This window comes from Hylobates moloch, unplaced genomic scaffold, assembly GCF_009828535.3.
Source record: "Hylobates moloch isolate HMO894 unplaced genomic scaffold, HMol_V3 SCAFFOLD_9, whole genome shotgun sequence".
NCBI classification, from domain to species: Eukaryota; Metazoa; Chordata; class Mammalia; order Primates; family Hylobatidae; genus Hylobates; species Hylobates moloch.
The window spans coordinates 67,406,205-67,426,569 of NW_026652284.1; the positions used below are offsets into that span (position 1 = coordinate 67,406,205).

Genomic DNA, 20,365 nt, shown 5'->3' on the forward strand with positions numbered 1-20,365 from the left:
TTTTTTTTTTTTTTTTCTTTTTTTTTGAGACAGAGTCTCGCCCTGTCATCCAGGCTGGAGTGCAATGGCGCAATCTCAACTCACTGCAACCTCCGCCTCCTGGGTTCAAGCAATTCTCTTGCCTCAGCCTCCCGAGTAGCTGGGATTACAGGCGCCTGCCACCACACCCAGCTAATTTTTTATATTTTTAGTAGAGACAGGGGTTTCACCTTGTTGGCTGGGCTGGTTTCGAACTCCAGACCTCATGATCCACCTGCCTCGGCATCCCAAAGTGCTGGGATTACAGGCATGAGCCACCACGGCCAGCCCGTTTAGTATTTTTTAGTGTTTTAATTTCTTTGAGAAAATTTATTTATTTATTTTTTTTTCTGAGATGGAGTCTCGCTCTGTCACACAGGCTGGAGGGCAGTGGCACAATCTTGGCTCTCTGCAACCTCCACCTCCCAGGTTCGAGCGATTCTTCTGCCTCAGCCTCCCAAATAACTGGGATTACAGGTGCATGCCATCACACCTGGCTAATTTTGTAGTTTTAGTAGAGACAGGGTTTTACTATGTTGGCCAGCCTGGTCTTGAACTCCTGACCTCAAGTGATCCACCCACCTTGGCCTCCCAAAGTGCTGGGATTACAGGTGTGATCACCATGCCCAGCCAAAAATTGACTTTTTGATCCTCAGTTTAAATATTGCTTTTTTTTTTTTTAATTTTTATTTTTGAGACACAGTCTTGCTCTGTTGCCCAGGCTAGAGTGCAATGGTGCAGTCTTGGCTCACTGCGACCTCCGTCTCCTGGGTTCCAGCAATTCTCCTGCCTTAGCCTCCTGAGTAGCTGAGACTACAAGTATGCACCACCACACCTGCTAATTTTTGCATTGTTAGTAGCAACAGGGTTTCACCATGTTGGCCACACTGGTCTCGAACTCCTGACCTTAAGTGATCTGCCTGCTTTGGCCTCCCAAAGTGCTGGGATTACAGGCATAAACTACCATGCCCGACTTAAATATTGCTTGTTATAGCATACTTCTTCACTGATTTCTTCCCTTGCTTGTACCTGAGTGTTCTGATTTACTGTCGTTTTTTTGGCAAGCATCCTACCCAAGTTAATGGCTTTTTTTATGTGTTCTATAATATAAATTGATTATGTTACTTCAGAATTTTGAGCATATTCAAATCAGTTATTCCTCTACCCACTGCCACAGGACACAGTCAATCCTTTCGAACGCTTATACTCCCTCACAGGTAGAAAAATTTGGGGTGGAGTAACTCTGGAAGACTAAGCATCTTTACTAAGAGCCTAAGCCCTTTAAGAAAGGCCATGTAAATCAGCTAGGAGGGGGAACTAAACTTTGTGTTAGTCTCAACATTTAAATTGAACAGAAATTGTTTGTATCAGAAGATGTGATATTTTTAAGAGGCAAGTGCAAGGCTTTTTTGGTTTCGTTTTGGGTTACTCTTCAATTGAGCAGATTAGAGATTGTTAGAAAGATTAGATAAGTTGCAGAAAAATGCAAAAGCTCTCTTTCCTTTGTACATCTGAGTAAATGTGAGTAATTAGTTTTAGGGGTATAGAAACCTTAAGAGAGTCCTAAGCAATTTTTCATGGCCTCACAGATATTCACTAAAGTAGTCAAAGTCTCTTCTTATCAGCAAGAAGTGTGAAGAATTGCCTGCGAGTGAAAAGTCAACAGATTTGCAAGAGCTTTAGAACACCAAGGTCATGAGTACCTACAACTGGGAACACTGAGCAATTCAGTGGATGTCAGCACGGATGCCAAAAAGGCTATACATGATAATTACAGCTCAGCAGATGCCACCCCACATGGATACTAATGATCAGAAGCCAGATACCTACTTGGTATGACTATAAGCCCCTAGGTTTAAGGTGATCACTGGGAGAGGAAAGAGAAGAAACAACAACCTGAAATTATTTTGTTTCTCACTGAAATGCCTGAAATCTCTAGAATACACTAAAATTTTGCTTTTGGCCCTCAGCTGGAATTGGGTCTAGAAATAGATAGAAAGGTGAATTAATGAAAATATAAAGGGAATAGTATTTTTTATACACCACTGTATGTGGTCTGATAACTTACAATGATGATAATTTTAATAACGACACAATTGAAGAAAGAGCTACTGTTAGTAATACTTTGGGGATTACAGTTTACGAAACACCTCTCAATGTATGACTTTTTGCTGATCTAGTTTTATTCACTGAAGTATTTCCTACATTAAGAGTGCGCCAGGAAGCACTGGTAAGAAAGGAATGGGTACAATGTGTGTAAAAGGTGTTCCTGACAATTTAGAAGACTAGAGGTTAAGAGAGATGGAAGACTAAATTTAGAGAAGTGAAAGCCAATTTTTCATACCTGAATGTTTTTATTTATCCTCCCAAGGATGATACACACAGGGGTGTATGTTAGACTCAAGAGGTTTAATTTTAGAGTTGCAGAGTTGCTGCTGATCATTTGCCAGCGTGTAGCCTGGGAAAGCCTTAAGACCAGTGCCAAATAGGTTAATACAAACGAGAGAAAGGTGGTAACAGGAGGTGAAATGGGTGTTTCTAGCACTTCTGTTTCTCCATGGCCCAAATCAGGTATTCTAAATACATTCTTGGATACTCATGTAGAAAGTCAGAAGGAAGGTGAAAAATAGAAATTGATCAGGAATGACATTTCCAGAAAAAGATTATAGTAGTTATATAAAATAATTTTTTTATTTTTGAGTTAGAATATGTAAATTATAAGCCCATTCGTTCATCAAAATGATAAAGAGCTGTAACTTTTGAGTGACTTTAATCTTTTCTGTTAGTCAATAGTGTTTATCAAATATTTTTATTGTCCCTCCCTCAGGTTTCATGTGCGCTTTCCTGACCCCTTGTCATTAGGTGCTTGAGATACAGGTTGACCTTTATCTGTGGGAGAAAATTGTAGGTATTGCTGTAGATCAGAGAGATTCAAGAGTCAATGTTGAGTGCGGGACTTTGAGAATGGTGGAGTGAAAACTTCTGTGAAACTGTTCCTTTATGAAAGCAATGAAATGCTAGAAAAATTTGTCAAAATAAACTTTTTCAAAACCTGGAAATTAGTCAAATGTTTGCAACAATATACATTGGTTCAACAAAAGTAGGAGAACCTAGGTAAGAAAAGCAGAGCATTTTTATATTGACTTGTTTTAATCTTCCTTTTTCCAATTATGTGATAGCCTTGAATCACAGCAGCTATGAAAACCAGCAGGCTTGCAGCCACTGGAGGAGACAGCTGGTGAGGAACTCCTCACAAAGCTCCACTCCGAGAGCTTACCACAATGTGACTTGTCTACCAGCTCCATGGAAAAACCCCATTCACAGGGCATTGTTGTTATTTGACCCTGGGAAGGAGGGAAAAGCTTATTTCCAGAGTTCCCATATTATATTATTCAAAATGTTTAGTTTTCAACAAAAATTATGATACATGCAAAGAAACAGCAAAGGTATCCCATATACAGGAACAAAAAAAGCAGTTAACAGCAAACAATATCCTGAGGACATTCAAATGCTGAACTTAGCAGACAGAGATTTTAAATCAACTATTATGATTAGAAACAAGTAAATAAAGGAAACCATGTCCAAAGAGGTCAAGGAAAGCATGACAACACACAACTTTTGCCCATCAGCAAAAGTTTTTAAAGAAATATTTGAAGCATTTACAGAAATATTTGAACAATTATTAGATGACAAGTGAGATAAATTAGTGGATATTTCTGTGGCTATACACTGTAGGGAATATGGACTTTACAGAATTAGAGGAAAGTATGACTGTATTAGGCTAGTCTTGCATTGCCATAAATAAATACCTGAGACTGGATAATTTATAAAGAAAGGGGTTTAATTGGCTCACAGTTCTTCAGGCTTTACAGGAAGCCTGGTGCGGGCATCTGCTCAGCTTCTAGGGAAGCCTCAGGAAGGTTACAATCATCATGCAAGGTGAAAGGGCAATAGGCATGTCACAGGGTGAAAGCAGGAGCAAGCGAAAATATAGCGGGGGAGGTGCCCCACACTCTTAAATGACCAGATCTCATGTGAACTCAGAAGGAAAGCTCACTTATCACTGAGAGCATGGCCCAAGCCGTTTGTGAGCAATCCACTCCCAGGATCTAAACACCTCGCGGAGATGACATTTCAACATGAGATTTGGGCAGCGACAAATATCCAAACTACATCAATGGCAATGGTGTCTCAACACGTACAGAATGAGAGAAAGTGCCACAAAATTAAAAAGCGACAAACAGAGATTCTGGAATTGAAAAGTAACTAAAATTAAAAAAAAAAAAAAAAAAAAAAACTACTAGTGGAGTTCAACAACAGATTTGAGCTGCCAAAAGGAAGGTTCGGTAAGCTCAAAGATACATCAGTTAAGATTATCTAGTCAGAAGAATAGAAAGAAAAACAATACAAATTTGAGGTAAGTATAAACTCATGCAACCATTACCAAAATCTATGCTATATACATATCTATCACCTGCAATAGTTTCTTCTTATGTTCTTTATTTTTTTTGTGATAAGAACACTTAATATAAAATCTGCCCTCTTAGCCAATGTTTAAAGTACACAATACTGTATTGTTAACTGTAGGCACTATGCTGTACAGTAGATTGCTAGAATTTCTCCATCTTACGTAACTGAAAATTTGTACCTTTTGACAAATAACTTTCTGTTTCCTTCTCCCCACAAGATTCCCCTAATTTTAGAGCAGGGGTTTTAGACACCAAATTGTCAACAATGAGTATTTCTTGGTGAAGATTTGGTGGGTGTTCAGGCAGTAGGTGTACCTTCCATTTTAACTTTATATATACCTGTATTGTTTTATTTTTAAGAATAATTAACGTAAATTACACTTATAATAAAAATGACCAAGATGAAAACTAGTGGCTCTCAGATGCTGTTAACTTTGGAGAGACACTCTTATCATAGATTTTGGTAATGGTTGCACGAGTGTATACTTACCTCCAAATTCATCAAGTTGTCTACCTTAAATATGTACAGCTTTTTCTATGGCAGTCATATGCCAATACAATGGTTTTTAAAATAAAAAAAAAAACAACACAAAATGTGAATACAGCCTCAGAGACCTGTGGGCTACCATCCATTGTACCAGCACAAAGATAATGGGAATCCCAGGAGAATAGGAGAGAAAAAAGAGCAGAGAATATATATTTAAAGAAAGAATGGCTCAAAACCTCCCAACCTGAGGGAAAATGTTAATCTACTCACAGAAGAAATCAGCGAACTCCAAGTAGTAGAAACACAAAAAGCTCCACACCTAAAAACATCACAGGCAGTGTTCAAATTAGAAGAAACATAGAATACTGAAAGCAGCGAGAGAAAATAACTCATGCTGTGAAATGAATGCTCACAAAAATGGACTGAATTTTCATAACATATTTGAAGTGCTAAAAGAAATAAATGAAATAGAGAATAAAAAATGAATAAGAAAAAACAATTAGTTCTTTAGAAAGATCAACAAAATAGAAAAATTTACCTAGGCTGACTAAGAAAGAAACAAAGAGAAAACTCAAATGACTAAAATGAGTAATGAAATAGAGGACATCTCTAATGATCCTGCAGAAATAAAAAAGATTATACAGGAATCCTGTAATAAACTGTATGCTAACAATGATGTAACCTAGAATTAAAGGAAACATTTCTAGAAATAAACAAATTACCAAAATTGACTCAAGAATAAAAATGAACTCCAAAGTAACCTATAGCAAAGATTAAATTGCTAAGTAAAGAACACTTCTCACAAAGCAAATGCCAGTCCTAGATGGTTTCACTGGTAATTTCTGCCAAACTCTTAAGGAACTGAAAACAATTCTTCACAAAATCTTTCAAAAAATAGAAAAGGGAGAAACACATTCCAACTCGTTCTATGAAGCTAGCCTGATACCAAAACCAAATAAAGGGATCACACGAAAACAAAACTACAAACCAATGTCCCTTATGAATATTGATGCAAATATTCTAAGCAACATAGTAGCAAACTAAATCCAGAAACATATAAAAAACATTCCATCAGGACCAAATGGAATTTATTCCCGTAATGCAGGGTCGCTCTGACATCTAATAATCAACAAATGTAATATACCATATTATTAGAATTTTAAAAACCACGATTTTCTTTATAAACATGAAAAATTTGACAAAATCCAACACCCATTCGTGATGAAAAAAAGTACTCAACATAATAAGAACAGAAGAGAACTTTCTTAATCTAATAAACAGCATCAGTGGAAAACTCACAGCTAATCTGAAGAAAGACTGAATGATTTCTGTTGAATAGCAGGAAAATACAAAGATATCTACTCTGGCCACTTGTATATAACATTATAGTGAATGTTCTAGTTAAGACAGTCATTCATGAGAAAGAACTAAAAGTCATCAGATTGGAAAAGAAAACTAAAACTCTATTTGCAAATGATATGATTTTGCATATAGAAAATCTGAAGGAATCTAGTGGATTCAATTTAAATAATAAACACATTCAGCAATGTTTCAGGATACAAGATCAATATAGAAATATCAAATCTACACACCATCAATGAAAAATCCAAAAATGAAATGCAGAAAACAAAACCATTTAGAATACCCTCAAAGACCTAAAATACTTAGAAATGAATTTAAGAAAAATGTACAAGACTTGTACACTAATAAAACATTGTTGAAGGTAAAGATGGTACAAGTAAGTGAAAAGATATGTTCAGAGGTTGAAAAACTTAATTTTTTAAAAAAGTTATTTATTTTTTGAGATGGAATCTCTTTCTGTCACCCAGGCTGGAGTGCAGTGACACAATCTTGGCTCACTGTCTCCCGGGTTCAAGCCATTCTCCTGCCTCAGCCTCCTGAGTAGCTGGGTTTACAGGAGGCTGCCACCACACCTAGCTAGCTTTTGTATTTTTAATAGAGAAAGGGAAAAAAACTTAATATTGGTAACAGACATCCAACATAGTTTGTTTGATAGAAGTTCAGCATTTAAAATACAAAATATACATCATTTTGAAAATGTAATAACAAATATATGTAGGCAAATATATAGGCCAAGAGAAGTTGGAATATGCAAACCCAGTAGCTGACAAGATGAAATTGAAGGAAAAATTTCAGAAGGAATGAAGACAGACTTTATGTACTGGTAAAAGCAATGAGTATTTTCATCAAATAACATCAGTTTAAAATATGTTAACACAGTAACTGACTGAATTCTGGGGAGCAATAGATAAATTCATAATTGCAGTATTAATCCAAATACCTCAGAAATATATAGACCAAATTGATAGAAAGCATACAATACAAGGAAAGACACAGAAGATTAGAATAATAACCAGTAATAAATTATAATGTAGATCATGGTTAAAAACATTGTCAGGAACTTAGAAGAGCTGGAGAGAGAGAATGTGGAGCAGCAAGTATCAGAATAGCTGATAAAACAACAAGCCCAAATGCAAGTAATAGTCAAGTCTTTAATCACTTACTGTGAAGGAATAAGCAAGAATCTCAAACTGGAGGTAGCACTGACCTCATGTTACATCCACCTGCCCCATGAGCATATGCACCAATTACGGGTCATAATGCTAACATAATGGCTGTCTTACTGTTGAGGGAGCTCTGAGCAAAGACTTTTGCAATTTTATAGACCTGGGGGTTGGGGTGAGGTCTGGGGAAAGGCTAGAAGTGGAAAATGCCTGAGTACTGAATGAGTTCGAATGCAGAAAGTGTTTTCAAGATCCTCCAACAAGGAGGATTCCAAATGGAAGGCCTGGACTGGGAATGCAGATGAGCATGAGAGCATGGCTGGCCAGGAAGCTGAGTTCTTGACTGCAATTCCCTTCAGAGACTGCAGTGCACTGGCTGTGTAGCCAGTCTTGTGTGGGGAGAGCAGATTTCCCCCATGAGGCCTGCCAGTTAAAGCCATTATAATTGCTTGTGGTTGTACCTGAAAAATCACAAAAAATTTTTGACCGTGGGCTGAAACTCTCAAACATACAATTCAAGGCCAAACTGAACCCTGCCACTTAGTTCTGTCACTGACTAGACATGAGATCTTGAGTAAGTTATTTAACAATTCTATGCATGAGTTTTTCTATTCGTTGAATGGGAATACGCTTGGTAAAGGAAGTATACTGATATATTTTATCTACAGAAAGAATATGACACATAGTGTTATAAATTTGTTAGCACTTGTTTATATGTATACATAGGCACAAACACACATGTATCCATGCATATCTGTATTATGAATATATCTGATGTACATAATACTATTATACATTTTTATTGTATATGTGTTTTTATATATACACACTTACACAAACAAATGTTTTTTGTACCTAACAAATGCACATACACATTCTTTCAGATTTAAATGAAATATTTACAAAATTTGGCCATTTGATATACTGCACTTTATCTCTGTGTCAGTTCACTTCCCATTGGCTAGAATTCAGTCACATGGTGACAACAGAATGATTTTGAAATGCATTCTAGCTGTGTAACTAGAGATAGAAGGACCCCATTTTTGAACAGCTAGCATCTCTTCTGTAGTTTGCCTCTTTCTAGTTACCAACTACTATGCATACCCTTTTTCAACACATATATTAACTCTTTCACCAAAAGAAAAAATAGAAAGTTTCACTAGTTACGCATTTCAAAGTCCAGAATTTTAGAGGACATACCTTCCTCCCCATCAAGAATGAGTATGTATATTTCTGGTCTGCTAACATAAAAACCAGAAATATGATTATTTGTTGCTATCCCCTTACACGATACACAATAGCAGAGCCAGGAATAGGCTATTACAATAAAAACTCACACTAAGAGAAAAGGAAGAAATGGAAACACATTATAGTCATTGATTCAGAGCAACATTGCTGTTTTGCTGGGCTAGTATTGTAAAATCCTCCACCCTAACAGGACTGGAAGTTTTAAAAATTAGACCTTAGATCTGTTTTTTTGGAGGAACACCTGGCTCCACTACTTGGGAGGTTTTCTCTTATCTTTTGACCTGGTGGACAAATGTAAGAACACTGGAGATCATGTTCCCTTTGAAGGGTGAGGAGTGTGGCACAATTTCTTTTGGTTTGCAAGCTCAATGAGTCAAAACTTTTTTTAGAGCATAATATTAGGTACTTCAGTGGTACAGATGCTTCAAAAACATAACACAATTTGTATCTATTTGTTTTCAGTATCTTCTATGAGGCAGCAGCCAAAGCCAAGGTTATGTTGTAGACATTGTTTTTAAGTTGTTTCTTATTTCTGTGCTTATTCCTTGTGCCCATCTCTTTCTTAATGGAGGCTACTTTAAGGCCATCTAAAAAAGTAGGCTTGGATGGGAAGGCCAAACTATTTCATCAGACCTTTGCCATAGGGTTAAGCGCCTTTATTTAACTGAGAAGACTTTCAAGTCTTTTCTTGCTACATGGGTTGAGGAAGTACTGGGCTTTTTATAACCATGTCCCACTTTTCTAGAGCCTCTCTATTCCCTTTCATTTATACTTGAAAACTGATCAGCTTGAATCAGTTAATAATACATTGCTACAAACAAGCAGCACTAAGCAAACAAAACACAATAACTTTCTGGCTCTTTTCAGCTACTTTCTATGAAGTAGCAAGTTTTCTAGGCACTTGATCTGCCTTACAAATTATTGGAGGTAACTAATAAATGTATTACCACTAAAATAAACAAAAAAAGAAAAACCTCTATCTTTACAGCCTGTGATATTATTTCCTTGCCACCTCCTGTTTGGTTGCTAAGTCAATGGCACATATTTTAGGTTTCGGTTATGATATCATTCCATTTCTAATATGAATTATTTCTTATTGCATCTGAAGAACAAATTTGTAAATGACATTAGGTAGGGAGCCAGTTTTCTCAAAACTATTTCTCAAGACTGTATACTAAGCTAGTATTTTTAAACTTATTTTTGCTACAACCCAAAACAAAAAACACAATTTATATCATTCAGTAAACACACACAGACATAAACCTGTATGCATATACATGGATACCAGATGGGCCAACGCTATGTCATATCTAAACTGGGACTATTACTGTCAAACCCATATGTGTCGTATGGGTATCTGAAATTCCCTTTATGATGCTAAATTGATTTTTCACATGAAATTTTAAAAATTTGCTTGAAAACTGCTGAGTATTTTGTATTTTTAGTGGAGATAGGGTTTCACCATGTTGGCCAGGATAGTCTTGATCTCCTGACCTCGTGATCCACCCGCCTTGGCCTCCCAAAGTGCTGGGATTACAGGCGTGAGCCACCACGCCTGGCCAACTGCTGGGTATTTTGAAATGGTATTTATGACAGCTAGGTTAGTCCTTTGAGACATCAGATTGATAGGAATTTTATATCCTGATTTAGTGTTACATTTATTAAAGAGTTTTAATGATTAAAAATAAATAATAAATACCATGTATTATATGATAATCATGTTTCATTTAAAAGTACATATGTATCTTTTCATTAACGATTTATACCCTTAAGTGTTATAGTTCCATTTGATCTAACTTTAATAGTACTTAAAAGAATTAAGAGGCCGGGTGCAGTGGCTCACGCTTGTAATCCCAGCACTTTGGGAGGCCAAGGTGGGTGGATCACGAGGTCAGGAGATTGAGACCACTGTGAAACCCCATCTCTACTAAAAATACAAAAAAATTAGCCGGGCGTGGTGGCGGGCGCTTATAGTCCCAGCTACTCGGGAGGCTGAGGCAGGAGAATGGCGTGAACCCGGGAGGCAGAGCTTGCAGTGAGCCGAGATCGCACCACTGCACTCCAGCCTGGGTGAGAGAGTGAGACTCCGTCTCAAAAAAAAAAAAGAATTAAGAATAAACAGTGGAAACAACGTTAATCTTTTTAATATCTAAAAGGGGTCTTTATTATTATTATAATAACTACTGATAAGAGATGCAACTTTACAATAGGAGTACTGAGTTTTTTATTTAAAAAGAAATTTTCTATTTAAAAAGGCATTGTGTAATTTCCTAAAGTTTAAAGTATTGTGAAAGAGCATCTTAATGTTGGAAGGGTAACAAATCCTAAAGTTGATTAGTAAGAAAAAATAGAATAGCATTAGAGTTCTTTTTTAAAAACCCTTAACTAAACAGAAAATACAAATTTGGAAACTTAAAAATTAAGGATCTGTTTGTTTCTTTGCATTTATGCCATGGTCTCTGAATTTGTAATTTTTTTTTTTTTTTTTTTTTTTTGAGGCCCATTCACAGGACGCCATGTGAACACAAAACTGTGTGGAAGTTCCTGAAAGCAATTCCAGATTTAACCTCTCAGCTAAATGATAAGCATCTGAAAACACTTAGTAAGACTGTCTTTTCTGAAACCTGGTTGAAAGGCAGCACAGGTAATAGACTAATGTGGGATAAATTTGGCAAGATAAAATGCAGGCCACTGTTTCGAGTTCTTTATCATTATAATGCTTATAATTTCACTTGACAATTTCAGTTGACATGGTAAAAATGTACTATTTGGATATATTTCATTTGTAAGTTTATAAGTAGTGAAATGAATAACATCTCACATTTTAGTACTTAAAGATAATATACTAGTGTTTCTCTGCCTGGAGCATGACTCAGAATTACCCAGTGATCACATTGAGACCCATATTGTTGAGTTTAAACATCAGAATTTCTGGTTCAGTAGGTATAGGATGAGGCCTCAATTTCATTTATAATACCTCAGACTATGCCACCAGTGCAGGGACCATACTTGTGGAACCAATATCTGAGATACACATTTAGTAACAATATAATGTTGATTTTCATAGGTAAGACAGCAGATGGTCAACATGATTATTTGACTAAGTCAGATACAAACCCAGATATTGGGAAAAAAGCCTCTCTAGATAGATTTTCATTTCCCGATTTTAGTTTTTGGTCCTTTCATGAAGGATTTAGTGGATATATTAATAGACTTGTTATATTTTAATTATGGGGGTAGGCATATAATTTAATACATTCTTTGTGTCAGAAGCATCCCTTTTTGTTCCTCAGAAAAACAAGGAAGATATTGCTATTATTATTCTCCACAGATAAGGACCCCTGAGGCACAACACAAATATCACACAGAGCATTCTTGCTTAGAATCGAGTTTCAAACACACTTCAGCCTAATTCTAAACTTGTTCTCTGTGTATGTCACTGTTAGTACAAACTGGTTTATCAAGATCATGACATTTAAAACTTAACTGGAATTTTGAAGAACATGTGTCTATTGAAAAAATTTACATATTTCCAGAGTTTTCCCTCAATGGTCTTCTCTCATAATTAGTTCCATTTAATCTGCTGTCAAGCAATGAAAAATAAATCAAAGAAATTTTAAAGGGGATAAAATAATTTTGAAAGGGAATAAAGGACAAACATTCAACATTGCTTTGCCATTAGATTGAGGATAGTAATTAAAAATTAATTTGTTTTGTAAATCACAGAAAGCATATTTGTAACGGTAAAAAATATGGGAACAACCTAAATGTCCTTGAATAGAAGATTGGCTACACATATTTTGATATATCTATTCTATAGAATTCTAGACAGTGATTAAAAAGAATGAGCTAGATTTATATATATAGATATAGAAACATTAAAGACAGTAAATAGAATAATTGCAAATTGTATTAACACATTTATGAAAAAATCTAAATTTATACACATAGACACACACACACACACACACACACACACAAACATATATGTTTTTAAACTATACAAGTGGGTCCAGAAGGACATTCCAAAAATACATATTTTTAAAAATTGTTGCCTTAGTGGAGGGGAGTGAAATTGAGGGGTGATAAAGGGCTAAAATTAACTCTTTCTTGTACATATATTTGAGTTGGTTTTATTCTCTCACAATAAGTGTTTATGTTAATATTTATAATTATACATTTATTTTTTTCAAACATTTTCTAAAATTAAAATTAGAAATATTTAATTCTGATGGCACCTTAACTCAGGTGATTGATGATTAAAATATAAATTTTCAATCTTTCACAAGTGTCAGGCATTCCAACTTGTATTTCAATAGAGTGTATTTTCAACACTTAAAAATTAGGAGTCTCTGTGTTTACACCTACCTGTGTCAAAATCCCTCTCAAGTTTTTAAAGCATTTAGTTCTGACAGCTCAGATCTGTTTCACTACCAAAGAAGTCAACTCATTAAATATCTGACCTTTGTAGATTTCTTTGTTCATCTAATTTAACAAAAAGGCCCAACTAGGTGTCTGTCTCTCTCCTTTTTCTTTATTCATGTATGCATTTCCCTCCCTCTGCTGTTATTTAAACTGTTCCCTCCAGTAGCTCCTCATCACCAGGCTGCTGACTTTCAATCTGCTGCTGGGGCTTCCATTTCTCTGGTGCAATTCCACACAGCTGTTTGTACCTTCTGGTCTCTTTTCTGGCCACTAGTTCTTAAAGCCTCATTATTTAAGAAAGCTTCCTAAACTTACCATTATTCACTAAGCCTCTTGCTCATTCAGGTTTTATAAACAATCAAACAGTAATAGGAAAACAATATTATATTTCTAAGTAGTGAATAAAACACATTATGTGTGTCTAAGTTAAAATGCTACAAAAATATGATTACTATATTATTATATTATTTACTGACTATATTAATATTACTATATATGAGTACTTATATTAAAATTACTATATGTAATATATTTTATATATAGTCATCTCTCTATGTACATGTGTATGTAGATATAGTTTACCGAAATGGGAGAATTTTTCATTAGATCACATTTTTATGGCCTGAACAAGGAACATTTTTATGATTGATAACCTAAAACTCATGAAAACTAAAAGAATTGCCCGTTTAGTTACTAACCTGTAACAATATCCCAGATCAAACTTTTATTATCTAGCTTTATGTTAATATTAAAACCAATTTCTATAAAATAATGTTTTTCTCTTTTATATCTATGTCACCTTTACTGTTGTCTTTGTGTAGTCCTTTGTCTTACAGTATTATTTCTCTTCTATTTCTTTCATTTTATTTCATTCTGTAACCCACTTTTATGAAATTGTATCTCAAAAACTCCATAATTCCTCATTTTCATTAAATTTTATATTTACTTTTAATGCTGAAAATATTTGTATATTACTAAAGTTCTAACATTTCTTTAACCTGCATAGATTTTATTTTCTGTTGTGGTTTATATTTTATTTAACAACTAAAAATATGGTAGCTAAATCTCATGAAATATGTAGTGGGCATCTTTTCTAGACATAAATTAACCATAATTCAAATAATTTATAATAGAGGAAATAAAATCTTTAGCTGAGATTTAATATAAATCTAGTCTTTATGTAGACTGATCAAGAAAAAAAGGAGATCCAAGAGAAACCCAGGAAAGGAAGGCTTCACTGCTGAATTTTACCAAATATTTTAAAAATAATTAATATCAATTATTCTGACACTCTTCCAAAAATTGAATAGGAGGGTATACTCCCAGACTAATTTTATGAGGCCAGCATTACCCTGACACTAAAGGCAGACAAGATAAATGAATTCAGTAAAATTGCAGGATACAAAATCAACCTACAAAAATTAGTAGTGTTCCTCTACTAATAAAATATTCAAAAAGAAAAATAAGCAAACAATTCCATTTACCAATAACAATAAAAAATTACTTAGGTGTAAATCTAATCAAGGAAGTGAAAGACCTGCAAACTGTAATCTGTAAACTAGAAAATATTGATAAAAGAAATTGAGAAAAATAGTAATAAATTGAAAGCTGTGCTTTCTATGCTCATGGGTTGAAAAAATTAATATTTTTAAAATGCTCATACTAGTCAAAGTGATCTATAGATTCAGTGCATTCCCTATCAGAATTCCATGACATTTTTCACAGAAATAGAAAAAACAATTCTTAAATTCATATGGAACCACAAAAGAACCCAAATGGCCAAAACAATTTTGAGCAAAAAGAACAAAGCTAGAGGCATCACACTCTCTATTTCAAAATACACTGAAAAGTGATTATAATGAAAACACAAGGCAATGGCATAAAAACAGATATGTTGATATGGTAAGGCTTTGTGTCCCACCCAAATCTTATCTTGAATTGTATTGCCCATAATCCCCCCAAATCCCCATGTGTTCAGGGAGAAACCAGGTGGAGGTAACTAAATCATGAGGGCAGTCACCCCCATGCAGTTCTCATGATACTGAGTGAGTTCTCATGGGATCTGATGGTTTTATATGGCACTCTTCCCACTTTACTTGATTTTTGACAAAGGCACTAAGAACACTCAACAGAGAAAGGACAGTCTCTTTAATAAATGGCATTGGAGATAAATGGTGTTTGAATTTATGAGGGATGACTTACAGTATCTGTAGAAGAAATTTCTAAGCAACAAAGTGATCAAGATATGGCCTGGCTATTTCTAACATCCTATGTTCAGATAAGGGAGCAAAGAAATGACTTAAAGTTGGAAGTTCTCTTTAAAGGGAAAGCAGAGCATAAGAGTTTGGAAAATTTGCAGCCTACCCATATAACAGCAACAACAACAACAAAAAAGTTTTTCTGGGTGGAAGAATCCAAGAAGGCTGTGGAGCAACCACTTGTTAGAAATATTTGCTTGACTAAAAAGGAGCTAGGTGCTGATAGCTAAGACAGTGGGAAAAAGGCTTCAAAGGCATTTTAGAGATCTCCAAGGTAGACACTCCTATCATAGGCCCAGAGACTAAAGATGAAACAATGATTTTGTGGGCCTGGCACAGAACCCTGCTGCCCTGCATAGCCTCAAGATACTGCTCCCTACATGCCAGCCACTCCAGCTGCAGCTCAAAGGGGCCCATATATAGCTTGGGATGCCCCTCTGGGGGATACAAGCCATAAGCTTTGGTGGTTTCCATGTAGTGTTAAGCCTGTGGGCATGTAGACTGCAACAGTGAGGAAGGCTTGGCAGCCTCTGCCAAGATTTCACTGGGTGTATGAGAAAACCTGGATGCCCAGGCAGAAGCCTGCTACAGGAGTGGAGCCCTCACAGAGAACCTCTACTAGGGTTATGCAAAACGGAAACATGGGATTGAAGGTCCTACACAGAGCCCCCACTAAGGCACCACCTAGTTGGACCTGTGGGAAGGGCACCACTGTCCTCCAGACCCCAGCATGGTAGATCCACTGGCAGCTTGCACTCTGCACCTGGAAAAGCTGCAGCTACTCAACTCCTACCCTTGAGAGTAACCTCAGGGGCCATACCCTGCAGAGACACGGGGGCAGAGCTATTCAAGTCCTTGGGAGCCCACCACTTGTACCAGTGTGCTCCAGATTTGGGACACAGGTCAAAGGAAGTTAATTTTGAGGTTTAAGGCTTAGGCCTTGCTGGGCTTCAGATTTGCCTGAGGCCTATAGCCTCTTTCTTTTGGTCAATTTATCCCTTTTGGAATGGGAATGTTTTTCTAGTGCCTGTTTCCCCATTGTATCTTAGAAGTAAATTGTATGTTTTGATTTTATAGGCTCATAGGTGGGAGGAACATGGATTCAAACTCAGGTAAGACCTTGGACTTGGGACTTTTGAGTTAATGCTGGAGCAAGTTAAGACTTTTGGGGACTATTGAGATGGGATAATTGTATTTTGGAATGTGAGAAGGATATGAGATTTGGGGGCCAGGGGCAGAATGATATAATTTGGACATCCCCTCCAAATCTCATGTTGAGATATAATCCCTAGTGTTGGAGATGTGGCCTGGTGCAGGGTTCTTGGGGGTGGGTCCCTTGTGACTTGGTACTGTCCTCATGATAGTGAGTGAGTTCTCACAAGATCTGGTTGTTTAACTGTGTATGGCACCTCCCCTTATTCTCTCTCCTGCTCTTTCTCTCTCCATGTGATGCATCTGCTTCCGTTTTACTTGCTACTATGAGTAAAAGCTCCTTGAGGCTTCCCCAGAAGCTGAGCAGATACCAGCACCCGCCATGCTCATGCAGCCTGCAGAGCCATGAGCCTACTAAACCTCTTTTCTTTATAAATGACCCAGTCTCATGTGTTTCTTTATAGCAATGCATAAGTGACCTAACACATGTTGTATTATAGAAACTCATATAACTTAGATATAATGAACAAGTTCAGATACAAACTATCATAATTGACTCAAAAGAAGGATAACTTGAAGAAGGATAACTAAAATAAATTAATGTATTAAATTGGTAATTTAAAATATTCTCACAAAGAAAATCCCTTACCCACATTGATTCATAGTGAAGTCTATCAAGTACTTAAAGGAGAATTTAGAGCACAAGCAATGAACAGTTAAGAATAAAAATTAATTTATAAAAATGAAATTAAGAAATTCAATTCAATTTGCCAATAACATCAAAAATACAACCTGCTTAGGAATAAATTTTACAAATGAAGTGTAAGACTTGTACATTAAAAACTACAAAACATTGTTGAAAGAAATTAAATAAATAAATAGAAAGTAATTCAATGTTCATAGATCTACATAATTAATATTGATAAGATAGCAATACTATTTATATTGATCTACAGATTCAACACAATCCCTAACAGAAATACCAATTGTCTTTTTTTGCAGAAGTTAATAAACTTATCCTAAAATTCATATAGAAATTTAGGAGATGCAAAACAGCCATAATTTATTGAAAACAAATGGTAAAGTTGAAGGACTCATACTTCTCTATTTCAAAACTTACTACAAACCTATAGTAACAAAACAGTGTGATATTGGCAGAAATATATAGAGACATAGATCAATGGAACAGATTGAGTCCAGAAATAATGTTTTAACTTGATGGTCTATTGGTTTTAGACAAGGTTGCCAAGACAATTCAGTAGTGGAAAGAAAACCCTTTTCAACAAATTATGCTTGGAGAACTAAATATCAAGATGCTAAATAATGGAGGTAGACCCCTAATTTACACCATACACAAAAATTTACCAAACACGAATCAAAGATATAAAGCTAATAATTAAAACTATAAAACTTTTAGAAGAAAAACTTAAGAATCTTCATAATCACAGGTTAAGCCATGTGTTTTTACACATAATACTGACAGTACAAGAGACAAAGAAAAAATTGAATAATTTGGACCTTATAAAAATTAAAATATTTTGAGCTTCAAAGAATAGAATCAATAAGGCAAAAATGCAGCCCTTGAAATGGAACACAGTACTTGCAAATCATATATCTAATAAGGGTCTCATGTCCAGAATATGAAGTACTTGGAAACCTCAATAACAAGAAGACAATTAACCCAATTTCAAAAATGAGTATATTAGCTGAATAGATACATTTTCAGAGAAGATATAAAAATAGCCAATAAGCACATAAAAATGTCCAACATTATTGTCATTAAGCAATTCCAAATAAAAACCACAATGGCATACTACTCCATCCCCACTAACATGATTAAAATATAAAAGAAAGTATTAAGCATTGGTATGGATGTAGAGAATTTGGAACTCATACATTTCTCTTGGGATTGTAAGATGAAGCCACTTTGTAAAACAGTTTGGCAGTTCCTCAAATATTAACCATAATGTTACATTTGCCCCATGTATTAGTCTGTTCTCACACTGCTAATAAAGACATACCTGAGACTGGATAATTTATAAAGGAAAGAAGTTTAATGGACTCACAGTTCCACATGGTTGGGGAAGCCTCAAAATCATGGTGGAGAGTGAAGGGGAAGCAAGACACGTCTTACATGGTGGCAGACAAGAGAGAATGAGAGCCAAGTGAAAGGAGAAACCCTTTATGAAACCATCAGATCTCATGAGACTTATTCACTACCATGAAAACAGTATGGGAGAAACCGCCCCATGATTCAATTATATCTCACTGGGTCCCTTCAACAACACATGGGAATTATGGGAGCTACAATTCAAGATGCAATTTAGGTAGGGACACAGCCAAACCATACCATTTCACTCCTGGCCCCTCCCAGATCTCATGTCCTCACTTTTCAAAATCAATCATGTCTTCCCAACAATCTCCCAAAGTCTTAACTCATTTCAGCATTAATGCAAAAGTCCACAGTCCAAAGTCTCGTCTGAGACAAGGCACCTGTGAGCCTGTAAAATCAAAAGCAAATTTCTTACTTCCTAGATACAATCAGTACAGGCATTAGGCAAATACAGCTGTTCCAAATGGGAGAAATTGGCCAAATCCAAGGGGCTAAAGGCCCCATGCAAGTCCAAAATGCAGCTGAGCAGTCAAATCTTAAAGCTTCAAAATGATATCCTTTAACTCCCTGTCTCACATCCAGGTCACATTGATACAAGAGGTGGGTTCCCATATCTAGGGCAGCTCCACCCCTGTGGCTTTGCAGGATACAGCCTCCATCCCAGCTACTTTCATGGGCTAGTGTTGAGTGTCTGCAGTTGTTCTTTTCTATCACATCATCAGGCTGCAAATTTTTTGAATTGTTATGCCCTGTTTTCCTTTTAAAACTGAATGCTTTTAACAGCACCCATGTCACCTCTTGAATACTTTGCTGATACCCTAAATCATCTTCCTCAAGCTCAAAATTCCACAATCCTCTAGGGCAGGGGCAAAATGCTGCCAGTCTCTGCTAAAACATAGCAAGAGTCACCTTTTCTCCAGTTCCCAACAAGTTCTTTATCTCCATCTGAGACCACCTTAGCCTGGATTTTATTGTCCATATCACTCTCAGCTTTTTGGTCAAAGCCATTCAACTAGTCTCTAGGAAGTTCCAAACTTTTCCACATTTTCCTGCATTCTTCTGAGACCTCCCAACTGTTCCAACCTCTGCCTGTTACCCAGTTTCAAAATCGTTTCCACATTTTCAGGTATCTTTACAGCAGCACCCCACTCTACCAGTATCAATTTACTTTATTAGTTTGTTCTCAAGCTGCTAATAAAGACATGTCTGAGACTGGGTAATTTATAAAAGAAAGAGATTTAATAAACTTACAGTTTCACGTGACTAGGGAGGCCTCACAATCATGGCAGACGGCAAAGTTGAAGCAAGACACATCATACATGGCAGCAGGCAACAGAGAATGAGAGCCAAGCAAAAATGGAATGCCCTTCTAAAACCATCAGCTCTTGTGAGACTTACTACCACGAGAACAGTATGGGGGAAACTACCCCCATGATTCAGTTATCTCCTACCAGGTCCCTCCCACAACATTTGGGAATTATGGGAGCTACAATTCAAGATGAGATTTGGGTGAGGACACAATTAAACCATATCACCCCAGAATTCCACTCCTAAATACACATCTAAGAAATGAAAATATACATTAATGCAAAACTTATGTACGAATGTTTATAGTAGTAGTATTCACAGTAGCCAGAATGTGGAAAAAGACCAAATTTACATCGATGAGT

The 20,365-nt window shown here is 36.1% G+C and overlaps 1 protein-coding gene across 8 annotated transcripts in view; it reads left to right on the forward strand.

Moving 5' to 3' along the window:
* CNBD1 (cyclic nucleotide binding domain containing 1) overlaps window positions 1–20,365 on the forward strand; it is a 757,023-nt gene that overhangs the window by 339,588 nt on the left and 397,070 nt on the right. For all 8 annotated transcript variants that reach the window (XM_058444198.1, XM_058444197.1, XM_058444199.1 and 5 more), the window contains one exon: window positions 11,246–11,391. In XM_058444198.1, the coding sequence (XP_058300181.1) occupies window positions 11,246–11,391 (146 nt within the window). The remainder of the gene's footprint in view (window positions 1–11,245; window positions 11,392–20,365) is intronic.